This window comes from Ascaphus truei, chromosome 5 (genome assembly GCF_040206685.1).
Source record: "Ascaphus truei isolate aAscTru1 chromosome 5, aAscTru1.hap1, whole genome shotgun sequence".
NCBI classification, from domain to species: Eukaryota; Metazoa; Chordata; class Amphibia; order Anura; family Ascaphidae; genus Ascaphus; species Ascaphus truei.
In genome coordinates this window covers 12,101,693-12,124,393 of record NC_134487.1, presented here as the reverse complement: position 1 = coordinate 12,124,393, position 22,701 = coordinate 12,101,693, and the positions used below count along the sequence as shown (strand labels likewise).

Below are 22,701 nucleotides of genomic sequence, written 5' to 3'. Positions count from 1 at the left end.
ATCAAATACGGGCCTATATTTCTCCGTTTGACCTGGGACTGAAAATAAATACACAGTAACAGTCATCCACTTTCCCCAGCTTTTCCACTTTCCCCAGCTTTGCCACTTTCCCCAGCTTTGCCACTTTCCCCAGCTTTGCCACTTTCCCCAGCTTTGCCACTTTCCCCAGTTTTGCCACTTTCCCCAGTTTTGCCACTTTCCCCAGCTTTGACACTATCCCCAGCTTTGCCACTTTCCCCAGCTTTGCCACTTTCCCCAGCTTTGCCACTTTCCCCAGCTTTGCCACTTTCCCCAGTTTTGCCACTTTCCCCAGTTTTGCCACTTTCCCCAGTTTTGCCACTTTCCCCAGCTTTGCCACTTTCCCCAGCTTTGCCACTTTCCCCAGCTTTGCCACTTTCCCCAGTTTTACCACTTTCCCCAGCTTTGACACTATCCCCAGCTTTGCCACTTTCCCCAGCTTTGCCACTTTCCCCAGCTCTGCCACTTTCCCCAGCTCTGCCACTTTCCCCAGCTCTGCCACTTTCCCCAGCTTTGCCACTTTCCCCAGCTCTGCCACTTTCCCCAGCTCTGCCACTTTCCCCAGCTCTGCCACTTTCCCCAGCTCTGCCACTTTCCCCAGCTTTGCCACTTTCCCCAGCTCTGCCACTTTCCCCAGCTCTGCCACTTTCCCCAGCTTTGCCACTTTCCCCAGCTTTGCCACTTTCCCCAGCTCTGCCACTTTCCCCAGCTCTGCCACTTTCCCCAGCTTTGCCACTTTCCCCAGCTTTGCCACTTTCCCCAGCTTTGCCACTTTTCGCCAGTTGTTAAATGCAGAAGCAGAGTTTTTTTTAACAAAAGCAATGAAAGTAAAAATTTGAGTAAGAATTTTATTATCTAAAAATCACAAAGCTACATTGACTGATTTTGACTGAAACAGGGGAATAAAGATACAGAAACAGCAAGGATAAGCGCTACCCACTCTAATACACAGTGATATATGTACAGGTATCTACATGTACATTTTCTATACATCCTAAACTAAACACATACCGTGGGTGCTGTTGGATGAAGACTGTTCCAAACCCAAGAAATTATTGATATAGACAGACTAGCGCATCCGCAAAAACAGGATAAAAAGAGAGAGGGAAAAGGGCGATATATGAGGAAGTACGTTCAATAATAGTTCAACAGGTAGATGTGGTAAGATTTAACACTCACATAGAGCGCCTAGACCAGTGTTTTTCAACCAGGGTTCCTTGGAATCATTGGGTTCCACGGGCACCCCTAAAGGGGAATTAGAAAATTGTATCAAATATGGAAGAATTTACAATGCATCTGATCTCAGACGCGCTATTAGAGAGGGTTGGGGTTCCTTACAATGCATCTGATCTCAGACACGCTATTAGAGGGGGTTGGGGTTCCTTACCATGCATCTGATCTCAGATGCGCTAAATGAGATGGTTGGGGTTCCTTACCCTGCATATGATCTCAGACGCGCTATTAGAGATGGTTAGGCTTCCTTACCATGCATCTGATCTCAGACGCGCTATTAGAGAGGGTTGGGGTTCCTTACCATGCATCTGATCTCAGACGCGCTATTAGAGAGGGTTGGGGTTCCTTACCATGCATCTGATCTCAGACGCGCTAAATGAGATGGTTGGGGTTCCTTACCCTGCATCTGATCTCAGGCGCTATTAGAGATGGTTAGGCTTCCTTACCATGCATCTGATCTCAGACGTGCTATTAGAGAGGGTTGAGAGTTCCTCAGAATTTCACTTGGGGTTCCATAACCAAACACAATTTGAAAACCACTGGCCTAGACCACAGGCACTATATAGGTACCATCGTGGTCCCTCTCAGATTGTTATCTCTCCATAGATGTATCACATGTAAATCAACAGAGCAGCCTCATAGCGCACCATATATGTAGAAACATTTCACGCTTTGTACAAAGCCAACTGGTACCGGTCCATAAAGGAACCCTTTTTTTGTCAAAGTGTATCCCTTAAACTATGACATGGTAGATTTATCCAGAAAATCAAGATGTTAACCTAAGAAAGCTATGCACTTTTAACAACTAGACAATTGTAGGTGAAAGAATTATGGATTATTAATTTTTCTACATTATTAGTGTTCTCTGGATATTGGCCTTGCAAATGGAAGAAAAATAAAATGATAAAAAAGCAGCTATAAGAAACTATTAACTTCCTCTTTGTTCCTTGTCCAAAAACTGCTTTGCTACCAAGAACCCACATTTTATTCACATTTGTGTGGTTTGTTGATTGAGCTTAATACATAACATTCCAAAGTATGTCACAGTTTAATGATATGATGGTAAATATGACAATAGTTAGGAGAGTGATTGTTTATTCGCAAGTAAGAATGGTGATGCCTAATCACATCCTTATGTTAGGGCTGATCCTATGCACTATATTCCTGTATAATAGTTTTTTAGATTTAAAACAATGATGCCATTTATTTGAAACAGCTAATAACTGTACCTATTATTCAGAGAGCAATGGAGCGATAGTTATATTTGTATACATTAAAAATCTTTTGATATTTCTATATTATTAGTTGTGGTCATTACACTGCGACATTATAATGATTCCTTTTTAATTATTAATGTTCTCAATTAATTCCTTACTCAGCTACCCATATAACCAGGGCTCGACAAATGCACTAGCCCACTTGCCTGGGGAGAGTGCATTGTGGGCGCTGTCGAGTGCTTATCTGAGGCGGCGTCTCCCGGCATTCTCCGTCTTCCCCTGCAAGTTGTACTGTTTCCCCTGCAGCTCCTGTTAAAATGGGCGTGTGGCGTCAAATGACGCCACGTTGCCATGGCAATGGGATATCATGAGGCAGCACGTTTATGACGTCATAGCGTCCTGTTGCCATGGCATGGTGAACATTTGCACTGGTGGTATTCACTGGTGGTATGCACTGTTGGCATGCACTGGTGGCATTTACTGGTGGCATGGACTGGCTCTACATGTGCTAGGGACTTTATCTGAGAGGTTCAGCACTTAGGAAACTATAATAAAGATGTCCAACAACAATAGTAGGAGTGGATAGTAGCAGTGGATAGTAGGAGTGGATAGTAGGAGTGGATAGTAGGAGTGGTCCATGGCCCTTAGAGAGCCCAGCAGGTAAAAGGCACCCCGGTTTTCTAATAATTTTAGCTTAATGTTGCACTTCACCTTATACAATTTGCAAAAACGATACTGTACAGATGTAGCAGAGGCCATTGCACTCACTGGCACAATATCACCCGCTGGGTGCGAGAACGCCTGCTGCTATACATCTGAAAGTCCATGCACAAAGAGCTTACACTCAAATGACTGGTCCAAAAGCAAAAGGAGAACATATGACTTGCTCAAGGTCACAAGAGGCTTTCACTGGGCTCAGCCCATTCTTCTTACAGAACGACATTCCCATGTTGACTGCACGGCGAACCTTTCCAGTTGCCCTATTTTCTTCTACGATTCTACTGACTATTCTTATTTCTGGCGCAGGAATATTTTTTCCGCCTTATATCTATTGGTTTACAGCATATACAAGACATCTTACCTTATATTACATCAGCATATTCGATTGCATGTTAAACGAGCTGATCCTGATCAACCAGAAGTCTTATTTCAGTCAAAAATGCGCTAGTTTAGTTCTCGAATTAGGTAGAAAATAGAAATTGAACAGTCTGCATATTCTGACCAAAGGGCAAGTCAGTGTTTTAGTGGCGATTTCCATTTGTCAGCGTATGTCAGTTGCTACTCCTGTAACCTTCTGAGTTATAGGTATATGACTTTGAGTTATGCTTCTTTTTAAACTGATTAGGGACCCTGATATACCTTTGGCAACTCAAGCTTTCTAAAAGTGCTGACAAATAATGTTGGCTCTTGCATTAAGAAGTGACCCCTACCCCTGCAGGAGTCAGGAAGGATTTTTAAGTCACATTAACTTTTATATTAACAAGTCAAAAATAGCCGGTGATAGCGCAGTGCGGGGAAACGGCAGTATTTATTAGAACTACTTAATAGGTGTACAATTAAATCTATGCAGACAGTTTTAAATAGGTGGAACGGTAGATAGTGTTAGAAATGTCCAAGTAGGAGGCACTTCTCCCTCTTATACTCCAATGTCATGTTCATATTTTGTTCATTTCTGAATTCCATGTGTTAGCACCACCGTTTAACCTGTCTGTCTATATACACCACCGTTTAACCTGTCTGTCTATATACACCACCGTTTAACCTGTCTGTCTATATACACCACCGTTTAACCTGTCTGTCTATATACACCACCGTTTAACCTGTCTGTCTATATATACCACCGTTTAACCTGTCTGTGTGTATATACCACCGTTTAACCTGTCTGTCTATATACACCACCGTTTAACCTGTCTGTCTATATACACCACCGTTTAACCTGTCTGTCTATATACACCACCGTTTAACCTGTCTGTCTATATATACCACCGTTTAACCTGTCTGTGTGTATATACCACCGTTTAACCTGTCTGTCTATATATACCACCGTTTAACCTGTCTGTGTGTATATACCACCGTTTAACCTGTCTGTGTGTATATACCACCGTTTAACCTGTCTGTGTGTATATACCACCGTTTAACCTGTCTGTCTATATATATACCACCGTTTAACCTTTCTGTGTGTATATACCACCGTTTAACCTGTCTGTGTGTATACAGGCATACCCCGCATTAACGTACGCAATGGGACCGGAGCATTTATGTAAAGCGAAAATGTACTTAACGTGAAGCACTACCTTTCCCCACTTATCGATACATGTACTGTACTGCAATCATCATATACGTGCATAACTGATGTAAATAACGCATTTGTAACAGGCTCTATAGTCTCCCCGCTTGCGCACAGCTTCGGTACAGGTAGGGAGCCAGTATTGCTGTTCAGGACGTGATGACAGGCGCATGCGTGAGCTGCCGTTTGCCTATTGGGCGATATGTACTTACTCGCGAGTGTACTTAAAGCGGGGTATGCCTGTATACCACCGTTTAACCTGTCTGTGTGTATATACCACCGTTTAACCTGTCTGTTTGTATATACCACCGTTTAACCTGTCTGTGTGTATATACCACCGTTTAACCTGTCTGTGTGTATATACCACCGTTTAACCTGTCTGTCTATATATAACACTGTTTAACCCATATTTCTGAATATCTAAAGTATACTCTAGAATAGGGGTGGGGCAACTCCAGTCTTCGAGGGCCACCAACAGGTCAGGTTTTCAGGATATACCTGTTTCCGCACAGGGGGTGCAGTCTTTGACTGAGCCACTGATTGTGCAACTTCTGCTGAAGCAGGGATATACTGAAAACCTGACCGGTGGGCCCTTGAGGATTGTAGTTGCCCACCCCTGCTCTAAAATTTAAGCCAGTGGGTGTTTGACACAACAGCTGTTGTACTGCATCAGAGGGAGTCACAATGCTGTCAGGGACAGCGACCTTAGGATTGTGCATGCTACAGGTGCGCCGCCGTGTAATCTAAAACTTGCCTTAAACTTGCCTTGGAAAATCTGGGGCTATCACCAACAAGACCCAGGTACACGCTGGGTACATGCTGGGTACATGCTGGGTACATGCTGGGTACATGCTGCAACATTTCAGTGACATTTCTGCAGAGACTAATGGCCCATCGGATTAACACAGCAGGGGTCCCTGGCAGTCCCATTCAGTTTGATTCCCAGTTTGAATGGGACTACCAGGGACCCCCCACTGTTAATCCGATGGGCCATTAGTCTGTCTGCAGAAATGTCACTAAATGTTGCTGCATATACCCAGCATGTACCCAGCATGTACCCAGCATGTATCCAAGCATGTACCTGGATCTTGTTGGTGATTTGTTTGAGAATACTCGTCGGCACTACAGTATCAATAAAAGTTAATCTTCCTGTTGACAAACACATGCAGATGCATGACCGGCACTATTGATGTTCATAGGATGATATTTAATTCCTACATTGTGCTTTATCATTCCGAGTTAAATGAAATCGTTACATTTTGTGGGAAGTCTGCAAACTTCTGAGTTATACGGCAGTATGGTGTGCAATTATAGTGACCAATCGCACAGGTCACACACCGATCTGCTTGTGCTAAGCAATGTACACTACTAAACATGAAGAAAAGAACTCAACAATGACGCAGTTTGTGTCTTTGATTTTTTTGCCAGATTCGTGTTGACGGTCCCATCAGTGGCGCCTTACAGTATGAGACCATCCAGGTGGTGGATTCCGGACCCGTGTTACGGGATATGGCTTTCACCAAGAATGAAGAGCAACTTTTCATCATGTCGGAGAAGCAGGTGGGTTCTCCTCTTATTCCCCTATTGCGATGTGAACTCCGGCTAAGTGCATGCTGTTAATATAAGTCGGTTGCCTACAAAGCCAATGGCGTTCGCTCCAAGGCATTGCAACCGCGTTGCACCGAGCGAAGGCAGGGAGGGGAAGGGGAGACTGTGAAGAGAGCAGTGTGTGTGAGTGCAGAGGCTTGGCCAGATCTAGTACTCACTGTTGCTTTAGCACAGTGATTTCCAACTCAAACTGTGATCTCGTTGTAAGCTGCCTAATTGCCAATGAGCAATTACAGTGTGTTGACCTCAAGGTCCTAGTTTGATGTTTTCTTTATTTTTCCTTTCTATTCATTTTGTCCTTTGCCAGATGCCTGTGACTAAACAAAGCATAACACCATGTGCTAAGGAGAGCCTGAAGCTGGCACAGCTCCAGTCCTGCCTTCTGTACCAGGGCATAACACATGGTTTTACTCCCATCATCTGCTTGAATAACATGACAGCCGATCTCTTTCAACCAAAAGCATTGCCCAGGATAGGAGTTGAAGGATATGACATCCTTGACTTATCAGTGCAGATGGACTCCAGATAACAGAGCAGGGACTGTGCATTGCATGGGCTGTGTTGCTAACTAGATATGGGCATTTGGAACATGTGTTTTGTTGGGCTATTATCCATCTCACAATATTGTCTAAGTCCCACTTAGTGTAACGCCTCTTTAAGCATTGCCATGTTAGCCTGTGGGGACTGGGCAGCTGCAGAGTGATCGGTAATAGGGTAGCTGAAGTGTCAAGAATAGTAAGGACAGAGAGAGAGATATGCGAAGAGTAGAGAAAGGCCACTGAATGTAGCATGGGCAAGGACGCTTTGAAACTAATGTGCACTCCAGGTTGGAATCATTAATGTGAATGAGAATCGGTGTCCTCTATCTGTGGCTCTTCTCCTGCTCACCAAAGTGACCCTCCCAACCTTCTCTGGGGCAAAACAAGTGTTCCTGATGTATCAACGAAAACAGTCTAATATATTTAAATGGGATTCTTCCTTGGTACATGTGGTGCAGGGTTTTTTTGCCCTGGAATTGCTCCAATTTTGCATTAAAATGTTGGTAGACCATGTACGTCTTCCCAATATTCTTTCGCACTATTAAAAAATGTATGTGCAATTTGATTTTATTTCCTAATGTAACAATATCATCACCTGCTACCATATGTTCTATTTCTGACGAGACGTTGAGTTCCGTGTTGAACCACCTCTGGTCTCTTGCAATTCCTCATGCACCTGCCACCCATACACACCCTGCAGCTGGGAAGAGGTTCTGTGTAAACACCACTTTTTCAGTATTTTTTCTGCTACTCAATTTTGAAACGTTCTCTTTTGGAGGCTTCCGGTTGATACTGAAATTCAGCTCAGATGCGGCACTGACTGATCTTGCTGGCGCTAAAATTGTTTAGCGAAAGAAAATGTTTCACAGAAAAATACAAAAGGGGTTGCTGTAGCAAGGAACACTTCCGTGAACAGGACCTGAAGCCCACTGTATGTGTCAGAGAGAAACGCATAGCACGGACTTCTGCACATCTATGTCTGCACTCTATCAGAGAAACAGTAGTATTTGCGGGTGCTCAGCTGCTTGGATACACCTCCAGTAGCCGTGACATGGGGGAGCAAGAGTAGCCTCCATCTTGTATAATATTCTATCTAGGTTTATTATACAAACCGAGTGCTACTCTTCCTTTGCCGACTTCAAAGAAAAAAGTCCCATTGAAAGTACTAGGATGGTTTTCTTTGATACATGCGTTGGAGTGGTTTTGCCTTGGTACATAGATCCCATTGATACTGACAGCTGATACGTAATGCAGCCTCTGTCTATTATCAATCTACAGTGTATTATATCTATATGGAACACCCTATTCTTTGTTGGCTTAGAACAGGGGTGGCCAACTCCAGTCCTCAAGGGCCACTAACAGGTCAGGTTTTATGCATATCCCTGATTCAGCACAGGTGGCTCAATCAGCAGCTCGGTCAACGAAAATGCAAGTCAACGACTAAGTCACCAATTGAGCCACCTGTGCAGAAGCAGGGATATCCTTAAAACCTGACCTGTTGCTGGCCCTTGAGTACTGGAGTTGGCCACCCCTGCTTAGGACTTACGTTACAAACATGGAATCAAAAGCATTCTTTCCAGTGGAGGAAATCATAGTCACTTTAGTCTGTCCATTACCCTACCTACTGTAGACATTTAGATACTTGTTCTTTCATTTTGATTCCCTAATTCCAAAACCTCGGGAGGTTTGCAATGAAGATTTTGGAATTGGGGACTAAAAAGGATTCTATATTTCTGAAGCCCTTTTTTTGCCTCTACCCTGTGTGATTGGAGATGCCAAGCCCCTTTCAGTGGCAGGAATGCTTTGTCACCTTCTCGTAAGTCTTTCCGTCTCTGCCAATGATACATATCTTGCACCCTAGCTATAGTCATATGAAGTATTTCTACAAATCTCTCCATAGTCTCTCTCCTTGCATATAATTTGGTATTTATTGTAGAATTGTTGTATATTTCCTATGCAATGTGCAATACCCCCCCAAAAAAACAACGTATTTGAGAAGGGCACCCCAATGCAACATCTATTCACTCGATAATAAACACCCAATTTTTGTCTGCTTCAAATATTATAAGCGTGGAATCGAAACCCTTATGTCCAGTGAAGGAAATCAAAGTCATTCTGTTCCTTTGTCAAAACTCTAAAAGCAATAAGCATATATTGCTAGCGTGCTACGTTATGGAGAGGAAAAATGAGGGTCGCTTAGAAGAATATAGGAAATATTATTGTCATTTATTTTGTGATATCCCTCCCTCCCCTCAAAATACTTTAAAGCAGCAATCTGCTCTGCTGGTTCCCTTTCCTGTAGGTAATGCAGAACACAAAGGGTAAGAAGAGACACAGTATCATTATTTCACGTGGGTGTTTGCCCTTCTCTGAGATGCCCGCTGGACAGGCTTCTGCCACAGAGCCACGTGGGAACAGTGTCCTCATGGGTCACGGTTACTAAATGGCTCTCTGGCAGTGTCCTGTCTGTGGACATTTTAACCCCTTCTCTGCCAGAGGGGCCTGCAACACATTGCAAAGCACTAAGTAGCATATCGGCAATTTGTTATGGGTCCCTTTTGACAGTGAAAGGGTTAACCGAAGGGTTCTCAACTCCAGTCCGCAAGACCGCCCCCACCCCCCCCCAACGGGTGAGGTTTTCAGTATATCCCTGCTTCAGCGCCACCTGCTGAAGCTGGATATCCTGAAAACCTGACCTGTTGGGTGGTTTTGCGGACTGGAGTTGAGAACTCCTGGGTTAAGCCATTAATTTCCCTGTTACCAGTGACAGTGATAGGCAGGCGGATAATTATTACCATTATTTCCAAACTCTCCCCCCCCCCCACGTCATCCTGTATTACAGAATCAGAGTGCGGGTTCAAAAACAACTCTCCCTTTCTATTTTATTTATATTATCCTAGTATAAATATGCAATAAATGTGTTATATTTGGGTCTTTAAAGCTTGGTCACTTCATTCAGAATGATGCTCTCCGGCTTTCAAACACAGTACCACTACTTTTTCATAGTAGCCCGATTTAGCCACTTCTTCTAAGAGAGGTATCTATTTAGAGCAAACGATCTTGGGAGCGGTCAGTATCACCCATACATAGCTGTATTACCCAAATGAGAGCATCATATAGTTCATTTGTGGCATAGTTCCCCATAGGGAAGTGTCTGAATAGACTCAATGCAATTCTTCTCGGAGGCTGGAGAGTTCTTTATCTGTTGCACAGAGAGTTGGATTGGCAGGAAACTAATTCCAAGCTGCATAGCAAGAATGATCATTTCTGTTCTTCTCTTGGTATATTCTGAGTTGCCACAAATATATTCATGCCACAGATTAATGCCTAGGATAAGCAGACGTTTATCTGACATAACTATAGCAACTAATCAGCTTTGACTTTGTTTGTTCTGTCAGTCGGATTGGTTGATTTTTGGATCATCTACTCAAAATGTGGGAATATTGATAACAGTAAAAATCCACTGTTTCACCTTAGGGAAGAATCGTATAGACTAGAAAAGGGGTTACCAACTCCAGTCCTCAAGGGCTATCAACAGGTCAGGTTTTCAGGATATCCCTGCTTCAGCACAGGTGGCTATCCTGATATGGCTATCCTGAACACCTCACTTGTTGAAGGGGGGGGGGGGGAATTGAGGACTGGATTGAGTACCCCCTGGGTTAATGTATATTATTTGGGGCCATTTAAAAAAAGAAGAGGAGTACCTGCTCCGAGGAGCTTACAGTCTAATTGATAGGTAGGAGGAATGTACAGAGACAGTAGGAGGGCATTCTGGTAAGTGCGTCTGCAGGGGGCCAAGCTTTATGTATCCTGTGTATAGTATTAACCACGGTGCTATAGGACTCATATGCTTCTTTAAGCTGTTGTGTTTTAAGGTGGGTCTTAAAGGTGGATAGAGAGGGTGCTAGTCGGGTACTGAGGGGAAGGGCATTCCAGAGGTGTGGGGCAGTCAGTGAAAAAGGTTTAAGGCGGGAGAGGGCTTTAGATACAAAGGGGTAGAAAGAAGACTTCCTTGAGCAGAACGCAAGAGTCGGGATGGTGTATAGCGAGAAATTAGGGCTGAGATGTAAGGAGGGGCAGAAGAGTGTAAAGCTTTAAAAATGAGGAGGAGAATGGAGTGTGAGATGCGGGATTTGATCGGAAGCCAGGAGAGGGATTTCAGCAGGGGAGATGCTGAGACAGATTTAGGAAAGAGTAGTGTGATTCTGGCAGCAGCGTTTAGGATAGATTGTAGGGGAGACAGGTGAGAGGCAGGAAGACCAGACAGCAGGAAGTTACAGTAATCGAGACGGGAGAGAATGAGGGCCTGAGTCAGAGTTTTAGCAGTCGAGCAACAGAGGAAAGGGCGTATCTTTGTTATATTGCGTAGGAAAAAGCGACAGGTTTTAGAAACATTTTGAATATGAGAGGAGAATGTGACAGAGGAGCCTAGAGAATGTGACAGAGGAGCCTATAGTGACCCCCCTACGAAACGTGCTTGGGCTTCAGGGTGAATGATAGTACTTCCAACAGTAATGTGGAAGGAGGTAGTAGGGCCAGGTTTGGGAGGAAGTATGAGGAGCTCTGTTTTTGCCATGTTAAGTTTCAGTCGGTGGATTATCCTAGTCCAAGATTTTTTGTAGCACCATCTTTGGAGGATTTTTCCTCTTGTTTTTGCTATAGTGTTAAATAGTATTAGTATCGCAACATATTCCGATAAACATTCATTACAACACAATGTGTGAGGAAACAAATTAAGACAAAAAAAGACACTGTGTTTTTATATTAGACAGGATACCACCGTGGTATCACACATTTACTGGGCCCTCGGGTACCCAGACGGGATATTCAACATGTAGTGATATACAATAATATTAATTACATTAATGTCTTGGTGATTGTATAAATCTCTTCACCCTTAATGCATACAGTGAGGAAGCTGCAAGATGAAGCTAATAAAAACTCACCAAAGAAATCTAATGTTCCCAGCACACACAAAAAAACGTCCAAAGAGGGGGGGAATATGCCAAAAAAGTTTTAATGAGCAAAAAACACAAGTTCAAATTTACGTAAGTAAAGAACAAAACAAAACCGGGAGAAAAACAAGGAAAGGGAGAGAAGGGTGGGATAGGATGGGAAAAGGTAAAAAGTACAGGGGAAGGGGGGCAGCAATGTTTCTGGGTACAAAACACCTTCTTCAGGCCCGTTCCCAAAAGACACAGAGATGTCTAGTGGTACTTCCCTATCCCTGTACCAATCTCCCAACATCTTGTTTTTGTTTGTTTTGCTAATAGATACTCACATACAAGCATAGAATATTGGTGAGTACAAATCCTCCATTGGATGTAGTAGAAAACTCAATTCACAAGGACAGAGATCCATTACATGAGAAAGAAGAAAGAAAATAACATAGTACTATACAGTATAAAAATGTAATATAACATCATAAAACAGAGACTCTCGGATTCTCACGGATTTTCCATTCTTTTGCGCTTTGAACAACGGGGGTAACCTGTAGTCCCTTTGCCGTCTGGGTGAGGTGTTCCACCGCTCCTGGGGTATTTGGCATGCGCGTGTCTCGACAGACCAATACCGAGAATGCCAGTCTATCTGCCACTTCCTGGCTCACGTCTTAGATCCGCCCCGCGTCCCAACGCGATGATGTCATCCGCTGCCTCGCAGCTGATCGTTTGAATCTCCTCCACAATCTCCCAGACCACAGACAGTCACCTCCCAACAATAGCACAATTGCCATTTCGTGAAATGCGTATTGTGAACGGTTCATGGTGCGCTATTGCTGGGAGGTGACTCTGGCCCTGTAGGCCCCATGATCAAAGTTACTTCTCTTGGGATATTACATACTTTCTCCTACTGCTCGCTTTTGTATCTGATATATACATCACTGTTTTACAGTGCTTTGCCTAAACAGCCAGGTAAAGCCTGGCTCGCCTTGCTTACCGACGTCCCGGTTTCCGATGGATGCCTTACCCGAAGCCGCATTATGCAGTCTGGATACATTATCCGACACTAGACCCGCTTTTCCCACAGTCACCGCCGACGATTAACATGGGACCTGTAACCCGACGGTCCGTTAACCGACGGCGGTTAGCAGGAAGCATTCCGTCGGAAAAGCGAGGACCGCCTGTACACGATTGGCTTCTAGCCATAAAAATCTACTTGCATGTACATATATATCCACGATGTCCTTATTCACTAAGCTATGGGTTTGGGGATTGGTATCTTCTGCAAAACTAATAGCTGAAATGGCCCCACAATATTATTTTCAATTAAGATTTTATCTTTACAATGATTGAGATCCTGCAACACAAACACTTCAACACTTCAACAGTGATCACCATCTGAGGCGCCATTTCTGCTTCAATCGGAACGACCACTCTGGTTAACCCAATCCTCTCCTAGAAAACGATCCGTTATGTCATGAGGACACTGTACAGGTTACATGCAGAGTATTTCTCCTCCAAATTAGGCATTCACCGAGGTGCTAGAACAGATATCACTCATGTTTATCATCTACTTTAGGTTGGCATGAGGGCCTCAATAGCCAGTGAAGAGAGGGAAGCGTGTTAGCCATGTTGAGTTTAAGGTGGCGGAGGGCCATCCAGGATGATATCACAGAGAGACATTCAGAAACTTTGGGTTGTACAGCTGGTGTAAGGTCAGGGGTTGAAAGGTAAATTTGTGTGTCGTCAGCATAGAGGTGATATTTAAACCCAAGAGATGTTATTAGGTCACCTAGAGAAAGTGTGTACAGAGAAAAGAGAAGAGGTCCCAGGACAGAACCCTGTGGCACGCCACAGAGCGATCGATAGAGGAGAAGGTGTTAGCAGAAGAGACACTGAAAGTAAGATGGGAGAGGGTCTGGGATCAGAAGGGCGAGGACGGCAGAGAGAAAGCGGGGCATGTAGATCAAGAGAGGAGGATAAGGCAGAGTTATAGTTCCTGACCAGGTTGTCAGGGTCTGGAGCAGAACTGAGAGAAGAGAGGGAGGAGCGCAAAGTGGACTCAAAGGCTGGTAGGTTAATAGAGCGCAGGTTTCTGCAGATATGAGGGGTAGATGGAGGTGGAGAAGGGGAAAAGCGAGAGAGAGAAAATGAGATGAGGTGATGGTCAGAGAGAGGAAAGGGGGAAATGGAGAGATCAGAGAGAGAAAAGTTTTTTGTGTGAAAACCAGATCTAAGTAGTGGCCATCCTTGTGTGTACTGGATGCAGTCCACAGTTGAAGGCCAAAAGACGAGGTTAGAGAGAGCGAGTGAGTGAGTGAGAAAGAGAGAGAGTGAGAGGGTGAGTGAGAGGGTGAGTGAGAGGGTGAGTGAGAGGGTGAGTGAGAGGGTGAGTGAGAGGGTGAGTGAGAGGGTGAGTGAGAGAGAGGTTGAGTGAGTGAGTGAGTGAGAGGTTGAGTGGGTGAGAGGGTGAGTGAGTGAGAGGGTGAGTGAGTGAGAGGGAGTGAGAGGGAGGGAGAGAGAGGGAGAGGGAGAGAGAGTGAGAAAGGTACTGTAGATAGAGAGCGGGAGACAGGATTATGATACATTACATATTTTATAGAATTACAAACAGTAATTCTATATCCACAAAGCAGCAGTGTGGGCCGCTCATAAAGGAGCACTCCTGAGATACTTGGGAGATAATAGGAGCTAATAGGAGTCATTACATTATACTTTGCATATCCTATTAGCATATCTCCCAGGTATCTCAGAGGTCTCTCCACGTGTTGTTTGAAGGTTGTTCTGAGGTATTATACATAGCACTGTTGACTATACCTAAAATAGGTCTCTATTTAGGTAACCTGATGTTAATTTCCGTGATTTTACAGAGCTCAGCACATCTGGACAATAGAGTAAGGCTGCGTCCATAGATGGACAAGCCGTGCTGAGGCGTGCGGACGCTCTGCGCTGAGCCCCTGCATCCTCAATGAGGATGCCTTGAGAGGGGGCTCATGCGAGCGTCCACAGGCGTGCACAGGCTTTGGAGTTTTCAGCCGAGCGCCAAGCTGTTTTTCAGCGCGCTGTCGGCTGAAAACATTCAATCAGCCTGAAGCAGCGTCAACATCACGGCGCCGTGACATTGACGTAAGTGCGTCACGGGCGATTGGCCCAGCGACGTCACTGCCCCACCTCCAACCACCTCCCCCCGGCTCCCTTCGCGCACGCTGGCTCGCCTGCAAGTCCGTGCAATCGCGCTGACTGAAGCAGGCAAGCCTCAGCGTTAGCGCGCCTCCGCTCTCCCCACACCTCTATGGCCCGGGTCTAAGGGAGTGAGAACGAAGAGTATCTATAGCTACAATAAAAGAGGCAGATTGAGGCATAAACATGTATTCAATAACAGTAAAGAGAAGGTGGGATACAGGGTAATAGAGAACACAGAAAGGGAGGAAGTGGTCACTGCTGCACACTGAGCTGTTAAAAAAAGTAATGACATTATGCCTGGTTTCAAGAGGGGTGTGTGAATCTCATTTTAAAAGTTTGAACTCTAAGAACCGTTTGCTGGCTATGCATCTTAACCCAGGCTGTGCTTTAAAGATGTGCAATGCAACAGGCATAAGCTTATAGGGGCCCATGTCATATGGATTTGAAGCAAAAAGTGGCACTGTGTGCTCATTTACATGTCATTTCCCAGAATCCCTTGCTGCAGTGGATAATGATCTCAGACCATGGAAAGATCTTTAGACCATGGGTCTTAAACTCAGTCCTCAAGGGCCACCAAAAAGGTCAGGTTTTATGGATATCCCTGCTTCAGCACAGGTGGCCCTGTGCTGAAGCAGGGATATCCATAAAACCTGGCTTGTTGGTGGCCCTTGAGGACTGAGTTTAAGACCCATAGTCTAAAGCTACCACATTTTTGGAAGGCTCAACCAGGACAGGTTTTTAATGAATCAGCAACATATTGGACATAGAGTAGAAGGTGGCACTAAAAGTTATTCTGCACTACTTGTATGCTGCCTTTGGGTACTCCTGATTTCAGACTTTTCTACATACATATGTAAACCAGGACTCACATAGAAACTGGCTGCATATTAGAACCACCTGGCCACTGTGTCTGCCCAGTCTCCTACCTTTCGATGAGACCCTCAGCATTCTTTCATATCTAGAGTAGCATTGTATCTACAGACTGTCCCCTGTACAGAATGTCCCTGTGAAACCACGGATGTTTGCTAGCTGTAAGTTAGTAGGTGTGCACTTTTAACATTGCCAAAGTATCCATTCTGAATTTACTGGTGCAAAAGTAATCCATGAAACACAAACGCATTGATTTTATTAGGGTTTAATAAGTGGTATTTGTTTGCACTGATTTGTTGCAGGGAGACATTGATAAATACACCCTCCTCCTTTGTACTTTCTGCCGTAGACTATTATCACATCACGGGTTGTAGAATTAGAAAACCCCAGAGCACAGCAGAATATTCCTCTCTTCACCTTTTTATATGCCCTGAGAGAGCCATCTAAAGGGACCCTGTAGGCTTGATTTATCTTATTCATGGGGCATGGTGGGATAAGATATGCCTGAATAGTCTTGTAGAACCAGAATCTAATAAATAGGTTACAGAATTTTAGTCCCGTTCGGAGAATTATGCTAATGTGTATTGATTTCAGATGAGGGCTTTTCATTTTATTAACACCCTGTGAGGTGAGGATATGGAATTTTAATTGATGAGAAAGCTTCTTTATGAAATGGCTTAAACAATGGGTGTGGATAATAGCAGGCACAAGTGAAGTCACTTTTGGAACACTTTGCTGCTTATAAGGCCATTACTATGCCTACTGAATTAATAAGTGCTATTAATTGGCAATTCTGTATATTGCTTATTGGAAGGATAAAACATGTTCAGATCCGCCTACAATCCTGAGACCTGAAGTCCTGTTCAGTGACTAATGTTCTCTTAAATATACAGTACTAAATATATATGGATTCATGTTATGGATATATGTCTTTCTGCAGTTTATTGTACTATATTACACCTTGTAATGTTTTAACTTTTTTTTTTTATTAGTGCCTGTTTTGTAAAATTGTATCATTGTCTGAAAAGAGATATCAATGAAATAGGCAATGCTGGTAATTAGATTACAGTATCATCCTACTAGAAGAACAATTCTATATTTAAGTCTGATAATTGGTCTTTGTTGTATGTGCAGTGTAATCTTTGAATTACCATGAGATGAAACATGTATTTAATGATGATGATAATCAAGTCATAAATGTTTAAGAAACAGGGATAAGTGGATGAACATCCTTAATAAGGAAATAAAGCTATTTGAGGATTTTGGATAAAACATTCAGTGTCATATTTACTATGCAGGGCTATTCCATAATCCAGTATGGCTCATTCACTGGCAGAAAGTGTCTTAAAGCAGCAGTCCAAGCTGCTGTGCTCCCCTTCTCCTATAATATGTGCATCAATACAATTCACACAATGATGAGTAATTAGCTAAGTTGCTGATCGATTCGTTCTACTGTGATTGATCAGCGAAGATTCGGCTCGGGGGTTCACTAAATGGTTGTCAGTGCAGCAGAAGAGGACCAAAGATGTAAAGTTCTGTGGGGAAGATCATGTAACCAGGTAGTCACTAGATACAATTGTGTGTAATTGTGTGTGCTAGAGCCTGTTTCAGAAGAGAAAGGGGATGTGACTTTGTAAATGGTTGCAATAGAAACAAAACATGCTTGATACATTATAATACATTAAAAATGTCATTCAGAGTTGTTTAAAAAAAATGCTACCAGTATTTTCTCAAAGCACATATCTGATTTATTTAAAAAAACACACATGTAGGATATTGCTGGGTCTGCAGCTTTAAGGCATATCCATGCTTAGTAAATACTGTATATGCTGCAGTGAGAAAATCCTGAAATGAACTTAATTTCAGTACCAAGGCGTTTGGACAGCTCCCTCCAAGTGTTGTCCGTCTTAGGTACAGCATGTACCCAAGTTCATATGCCCTAAAACTGACAGTGAGGCATTTGTGAACGTACGTCTCTTAGCAATAACGTATCAAACAATTTTTGTACCATGTCATATTTTCACTGTGCCTTTCTGAGGTTAGGAGAGGGCTATCGGAGAGCAATAGGAGGAGTTACAGAGCACATATAATATAAAAGGGGAAATCCATTTTACCCTTTGTCATTCATTTTTTTAAATGTATCCACTGCAAAAAATCTCTTCCAGGACTGGGTTAGTGGAGAGGTCAGGGCTTAGCTCTGCAAAGCGTGGCAGACAAATGCGTTGTTGGTCCCATTGGGAGCAAAAGGGTTGACCAGTTTCTTACTGATGCTTCTAGAGGGGTTATTGGAAGCACATGTTGTCCCAGTCTTCTGGTACAAGACACCTTCCGGTGCTTGAAGATATCTTAGGCCTCGGGCATGTTCAGCGCTTAGGCGCTGACCCGTGCTGAGGCGCGCTTGCGCTCGGCAGTGAGCCCCTGCAGCCGCAATGAGAGCGGCTTTAGCAGGGGCTCGCGCACGCTTCCGCAAGCGTGCAGAAGCGTAGGTCTTAGCAAATTTTTAGTTTCAAGCACTCACAGGAGCGCAGGGCCGGTCACGTGAGCGGTTCGCCCAATGAGGGCGAACCAGCTCCGTGACGTCACTGGCCCGCCCCCCGACACGCCCCCGGACGGCACGCGAACCAAGGCCAGGGAAAGCACCCGCTTTCCCTCAGCGTCAGCGCGCCTCCGCACGGCTGCAGTCACCCTGGACGCAGCCTTAGAGTCCATTTATTTGAATGGATGATAATGTACCTTCCAGGGCTAAAATGTGTCTTTTGGCAGAAGACTGTTTAGTAAATGTGGCCCTTCCTGTGTCTTCAGTAGCATGAGAGAAAGACAAGCACATTTTGGTAAGAATGTGAGCAACAGTCACAGAATGAAATGCGCCACTAGGTAGACTTTCATTGTCAGCTAAGGGTTAATGGCCTGATCCTGTTCTTCTTCATCGTAGTCTGCTAGCTCTCAGAATACTATGCAGCCACTTACCATTGCTGGAGGGAATTTCAGTCCCATACATACTGAATGGACGTGGAAGTTTCAGCGCAGCTTTTTAAATATGGGCCAGAGTGTGACATTCCTCCTTCTTTTCCACAAAACCCATTCCCCTTGTGCTGTGTGGAAAATATCTGAAATGCACAGGTACATTTCCTCGGAGGACTCAGGAAAGGTGCTGCAATATTTGTGATTTAAAGATATTTGTATATATTAATATGTAGTTAAATATATACATATAGAAAAAATTGTATAGATAGTATATATATATATACATTAACAATCAGCAATACTACACCCCCCCCTTTTTTTTCCCCATTTCTTTTTTGTATATGTAAAGCATGTGGCAATGTATAATTCTACATTCTTACCTGAGCTGGCAATCGTTTGGTGCCCCCGTTATAAATAAAAGTAAAAATTCTGATTGTGTGCCTAACATAATGGCTGCTTTAGTCAGTGTAACTCAGCAGCTACAATATATCCTTATATTACTAAGGTAACATTACCTATTGTTACAGTTTGCAGCTAAAACTGCTGGGAATATTGTCAACAAATGATCACAAACAGGAAAGTGTTGCAAGGACCTTGCTCTGCTGGGGAAGTGTGCTAAACCTTGCTATAGAAATCAAAGGATGCTTTACAACTCATTAAAAATGACATTCAAAAACGTTGAATAATAAAAATAAAAAAAGAGTCACTATTATATAATACTACAGAACCGATTTATTAACAAAAACAATATATAATACTGTAGTTCACATTTTTCTGATTTAATAATTATCAGATCAAAAGCCTGTTAAATTACAAAAATAATTGAACATTCTGCTTGTGACACTTCTCAAACTTCATGCTGTATGTCACTGGAACCTCTTCTTTGGATAGTACCTGTGTAAAACACTGCCTCCGACCTATTATTCTGCTTATAAGTAACTGCCTTTCATAGCCAGAAACACCATTGCTAAATGCAATAGGTTTTTTTTAGTGACGGTTTTATTGATTGGTAATTTAACCCTGTAAGTGCTTGAAGGACCTGAAACCCTATGCCCAGCAATGATGGCTTGTTTGGTAAATCTACCCTTCTTTGTATGATTTTTATTGATTTTCAGTTAACATTATTTAACATAAATAAAGCCACAGAATACAAAGAAGCACTTTTTGTTTTTCCAAATGCCCTGGAGGGAGATGTTATTAGTTGCTGAAACATTATACGTTACACTAGCATAACGCCATGGAAGAGCTATACGCTTCCTAGAGTTGATATGAAGGAACAGCGCTTAATTCCTTTGTTTTGGATGGCTATATATTGTATTCAAAGCAACTGCAGTAGCGAAGGGAAATCCATTCTTTGCCTATTTATAGCAGACTTTCAGAAAGTCATTGATATGCGTATATTGTGCATAGGGATAAAGTAATACGTGATCCAGGATACACATTAACTGGAGTGGCATTATTCTGCCTCTAGGCCACGGGTGACTAACTCCAGCCCTCACGGGCCACCAACAAGTCAGGTGTTCATGATATCCCTGCTTCAGCACAGGCGGCTCAATCAGTGACACTGTCATTATGACCAGTTGGTGGCCCTTAAGGACTGGAGTTGGACTGCACTCCTGCTGTAGACTATAAGAACCGGATGAGTTATCCCTGACTTTGTTCTAATCTAGTACACTGCACCTGAGGAAAGTAACAGTGAGCTCTGTTGAGAATAATTGTTACAGAGTAAGGCCGCGTCCATGTTTAGTGCTTGTGGGCGGAGGCGCGCAGAGGCGCGCTTTCGCTTGGCACTGAGCCCCTACAGCCGCAATGAGAGCGGCTTTAGTATGGGCTCGCCTACGCTTCTGCGCGCTTGCGGAAGCGTAGGTCTTAGGGAAATTTTAAATTTCCCCGCTTGCCGGCGAGCAGGGTCGGTCACGTGAGCGGTTCGCCCAATGAGGGCGAACCAGCTCCGTGACCTCACTGGCCTGCCTGTCGACATGCCCCCAGACGGCGCGCTGTCTAAGGCCAGGGAAAGCACTCGCTTTCCCTGAGCCTCAGCGCGCCTCCGCACGCCAGCAGGAACCCTGGCCGAGGCCTAAGACTGGGCAGAGCTGAGCTGCTAGTCTAAAAGTGATTACTAGATTATACATGGACGTTATGGCATTAAAGGGAGAAGTAAGATGTAACCACGTGTAGTCTATTGGATGTAGATTAGTAGGACAGTGTAGTTTACTGTGCAGTCGCAGTATTAAGGCAAAAATAATGTTATGGATATTTCCCAAAACTCAATGACAGCATGCAGCCGCATAATGTAATGCTGAAGCTAGCTACCTACAACTGTCCAAACAATGAAGGACGTGGCTGAAGCCACCTCCTCTGTCATGGGAGACTAGAACATAACCCAGGGATAAAGGCACCAGACAGGACAAAGCAGTTCAATTACGAATTTGTATTCCAGCCGGAGCAAGCACAGCACAAATAACACAATCAAAGCTATACTCACAAAACACAGGGCACGCTGAGGGAAACGCTAGCTGGCGAGGTGCTCAGTGCCACATTGAAGGCTTACCCAGGGTTTGCTTCCAAACTTAGTAGGGGTGGAGACCGTCCATACCTCTCTGGTGCATTTTGCAGCTGAACACTTTCCAATCTGCTGCTTAAAAGTCCTGCTCTCTGGTTCTCCAGCACAGCTACAGTCTCGTAGCGCAAAGCACTTTCAAATTTCCCGCTGGGAATGCGCTCGTTTTCAGGTGTCTCCGGCACAGCCTTGGAGCACACCGCTTAGTCCATCTGCACGTCGGGATCAGAATGAGCGGAGGAGCGCGGATCGGGTTCCCCTTATCTAGCTTCCCTGCTACCATAAGAAAGCATGGTAGAGGGGTTGGCGACCAATCACAGCACGAGTGCTGCTGACGGAGCAATCAGGAAGTGAGGGCTCATCTGGATTGACCAATTGGGGCTGGGGGAGGGCTTAGAGATTTAAAGGGCTTGTGGAGGGAAAAACAAACAGGCCAATGAGAGCAGCGCCTACCAGAGGGACTCGGCAATGGCTTCCACCAACCGACAGCATATCTCCCACATGGCTGGCGCCGCTCTGGCTTGGGAGGCAAATATTTGTTCTGCTTTTCAGGTGGATGGCCCCCTGGCCCGATCTCCGCCCTTGGACACTTTGTCCTTTGTCCCTGCACCTCTCCTCCCCCTCCAGTCCCAGCAGCAGCCATTGTCTCTGGACATGTGGGCAGCACAAAGGGATTCTCAGCCCTGCATGTCCATTTTTACACACAGGAGCAAAGAGAGCACTTTTACATGGGATGCAAGGGGCTACCGGGCATGTAAAGGCAGGACAGCTCTGGGCTCTGGTGGCCAGATGAGCCCCAGGAAAGAACGACAGGGGCCAACGACCAGGCTTAACCTTTATTATACTGGTCCCTGGGCCCCTTTCCATCACATCCTCCTCTTCCTCCTCCTCCTCCTCATAATCACATCTGGTAACTAAGATAGTAGCCCCTAATGCTGTCCATTCACATTCAGACACCAAGTGAAACTGTGAGGACGGACTCCTCTGGTTATCACAATGGGAGTATACAGTGCAATAAGAGCAGCTTCTCCAAAACATCAATAGCAAAGGTCATTGTATTTAGGAATACACCAAAAGGGTGTATTGCTTACTACAATTCTCAGTTCAGCACCTTATCTATAATACTCTATTGATTAATTAGCTGAGCAGAGGTTCACCTTCTCTCCCTTCCCCTCCCCCTCTCTCCCACGGTATATCATTGTATTTAGGAGACTCCGTCACTGCCACAGAGTCTTTAGTATCATGAGAGCAAGACTTGCAAGTTTAGGTAATAATGGCCCAG

General features: G+C 44.2%; 1 protein-coding gene across 1 annotated transcript in view; it reads left to right on the top strand.

Moving 5' to 3' along the window:
* The window catches only part of PLXNA4 (plexin A4), a 796,616-nt gene that overhangs the window by 390,259 nt on the left and 383,656 nt on the right, over positions 1-22,701 (top strand). The window contains exon 4 of the mRNA XM_075599345.1: positions 6,184-6,315. Within this exon, the coding sequence (XP_075455460.1) occupies positions 6,184-6,315 (132 nt within the window). The remainder of the gene's footprint in view (positions 1-6,183; positions 6,316-22,701) is intronic.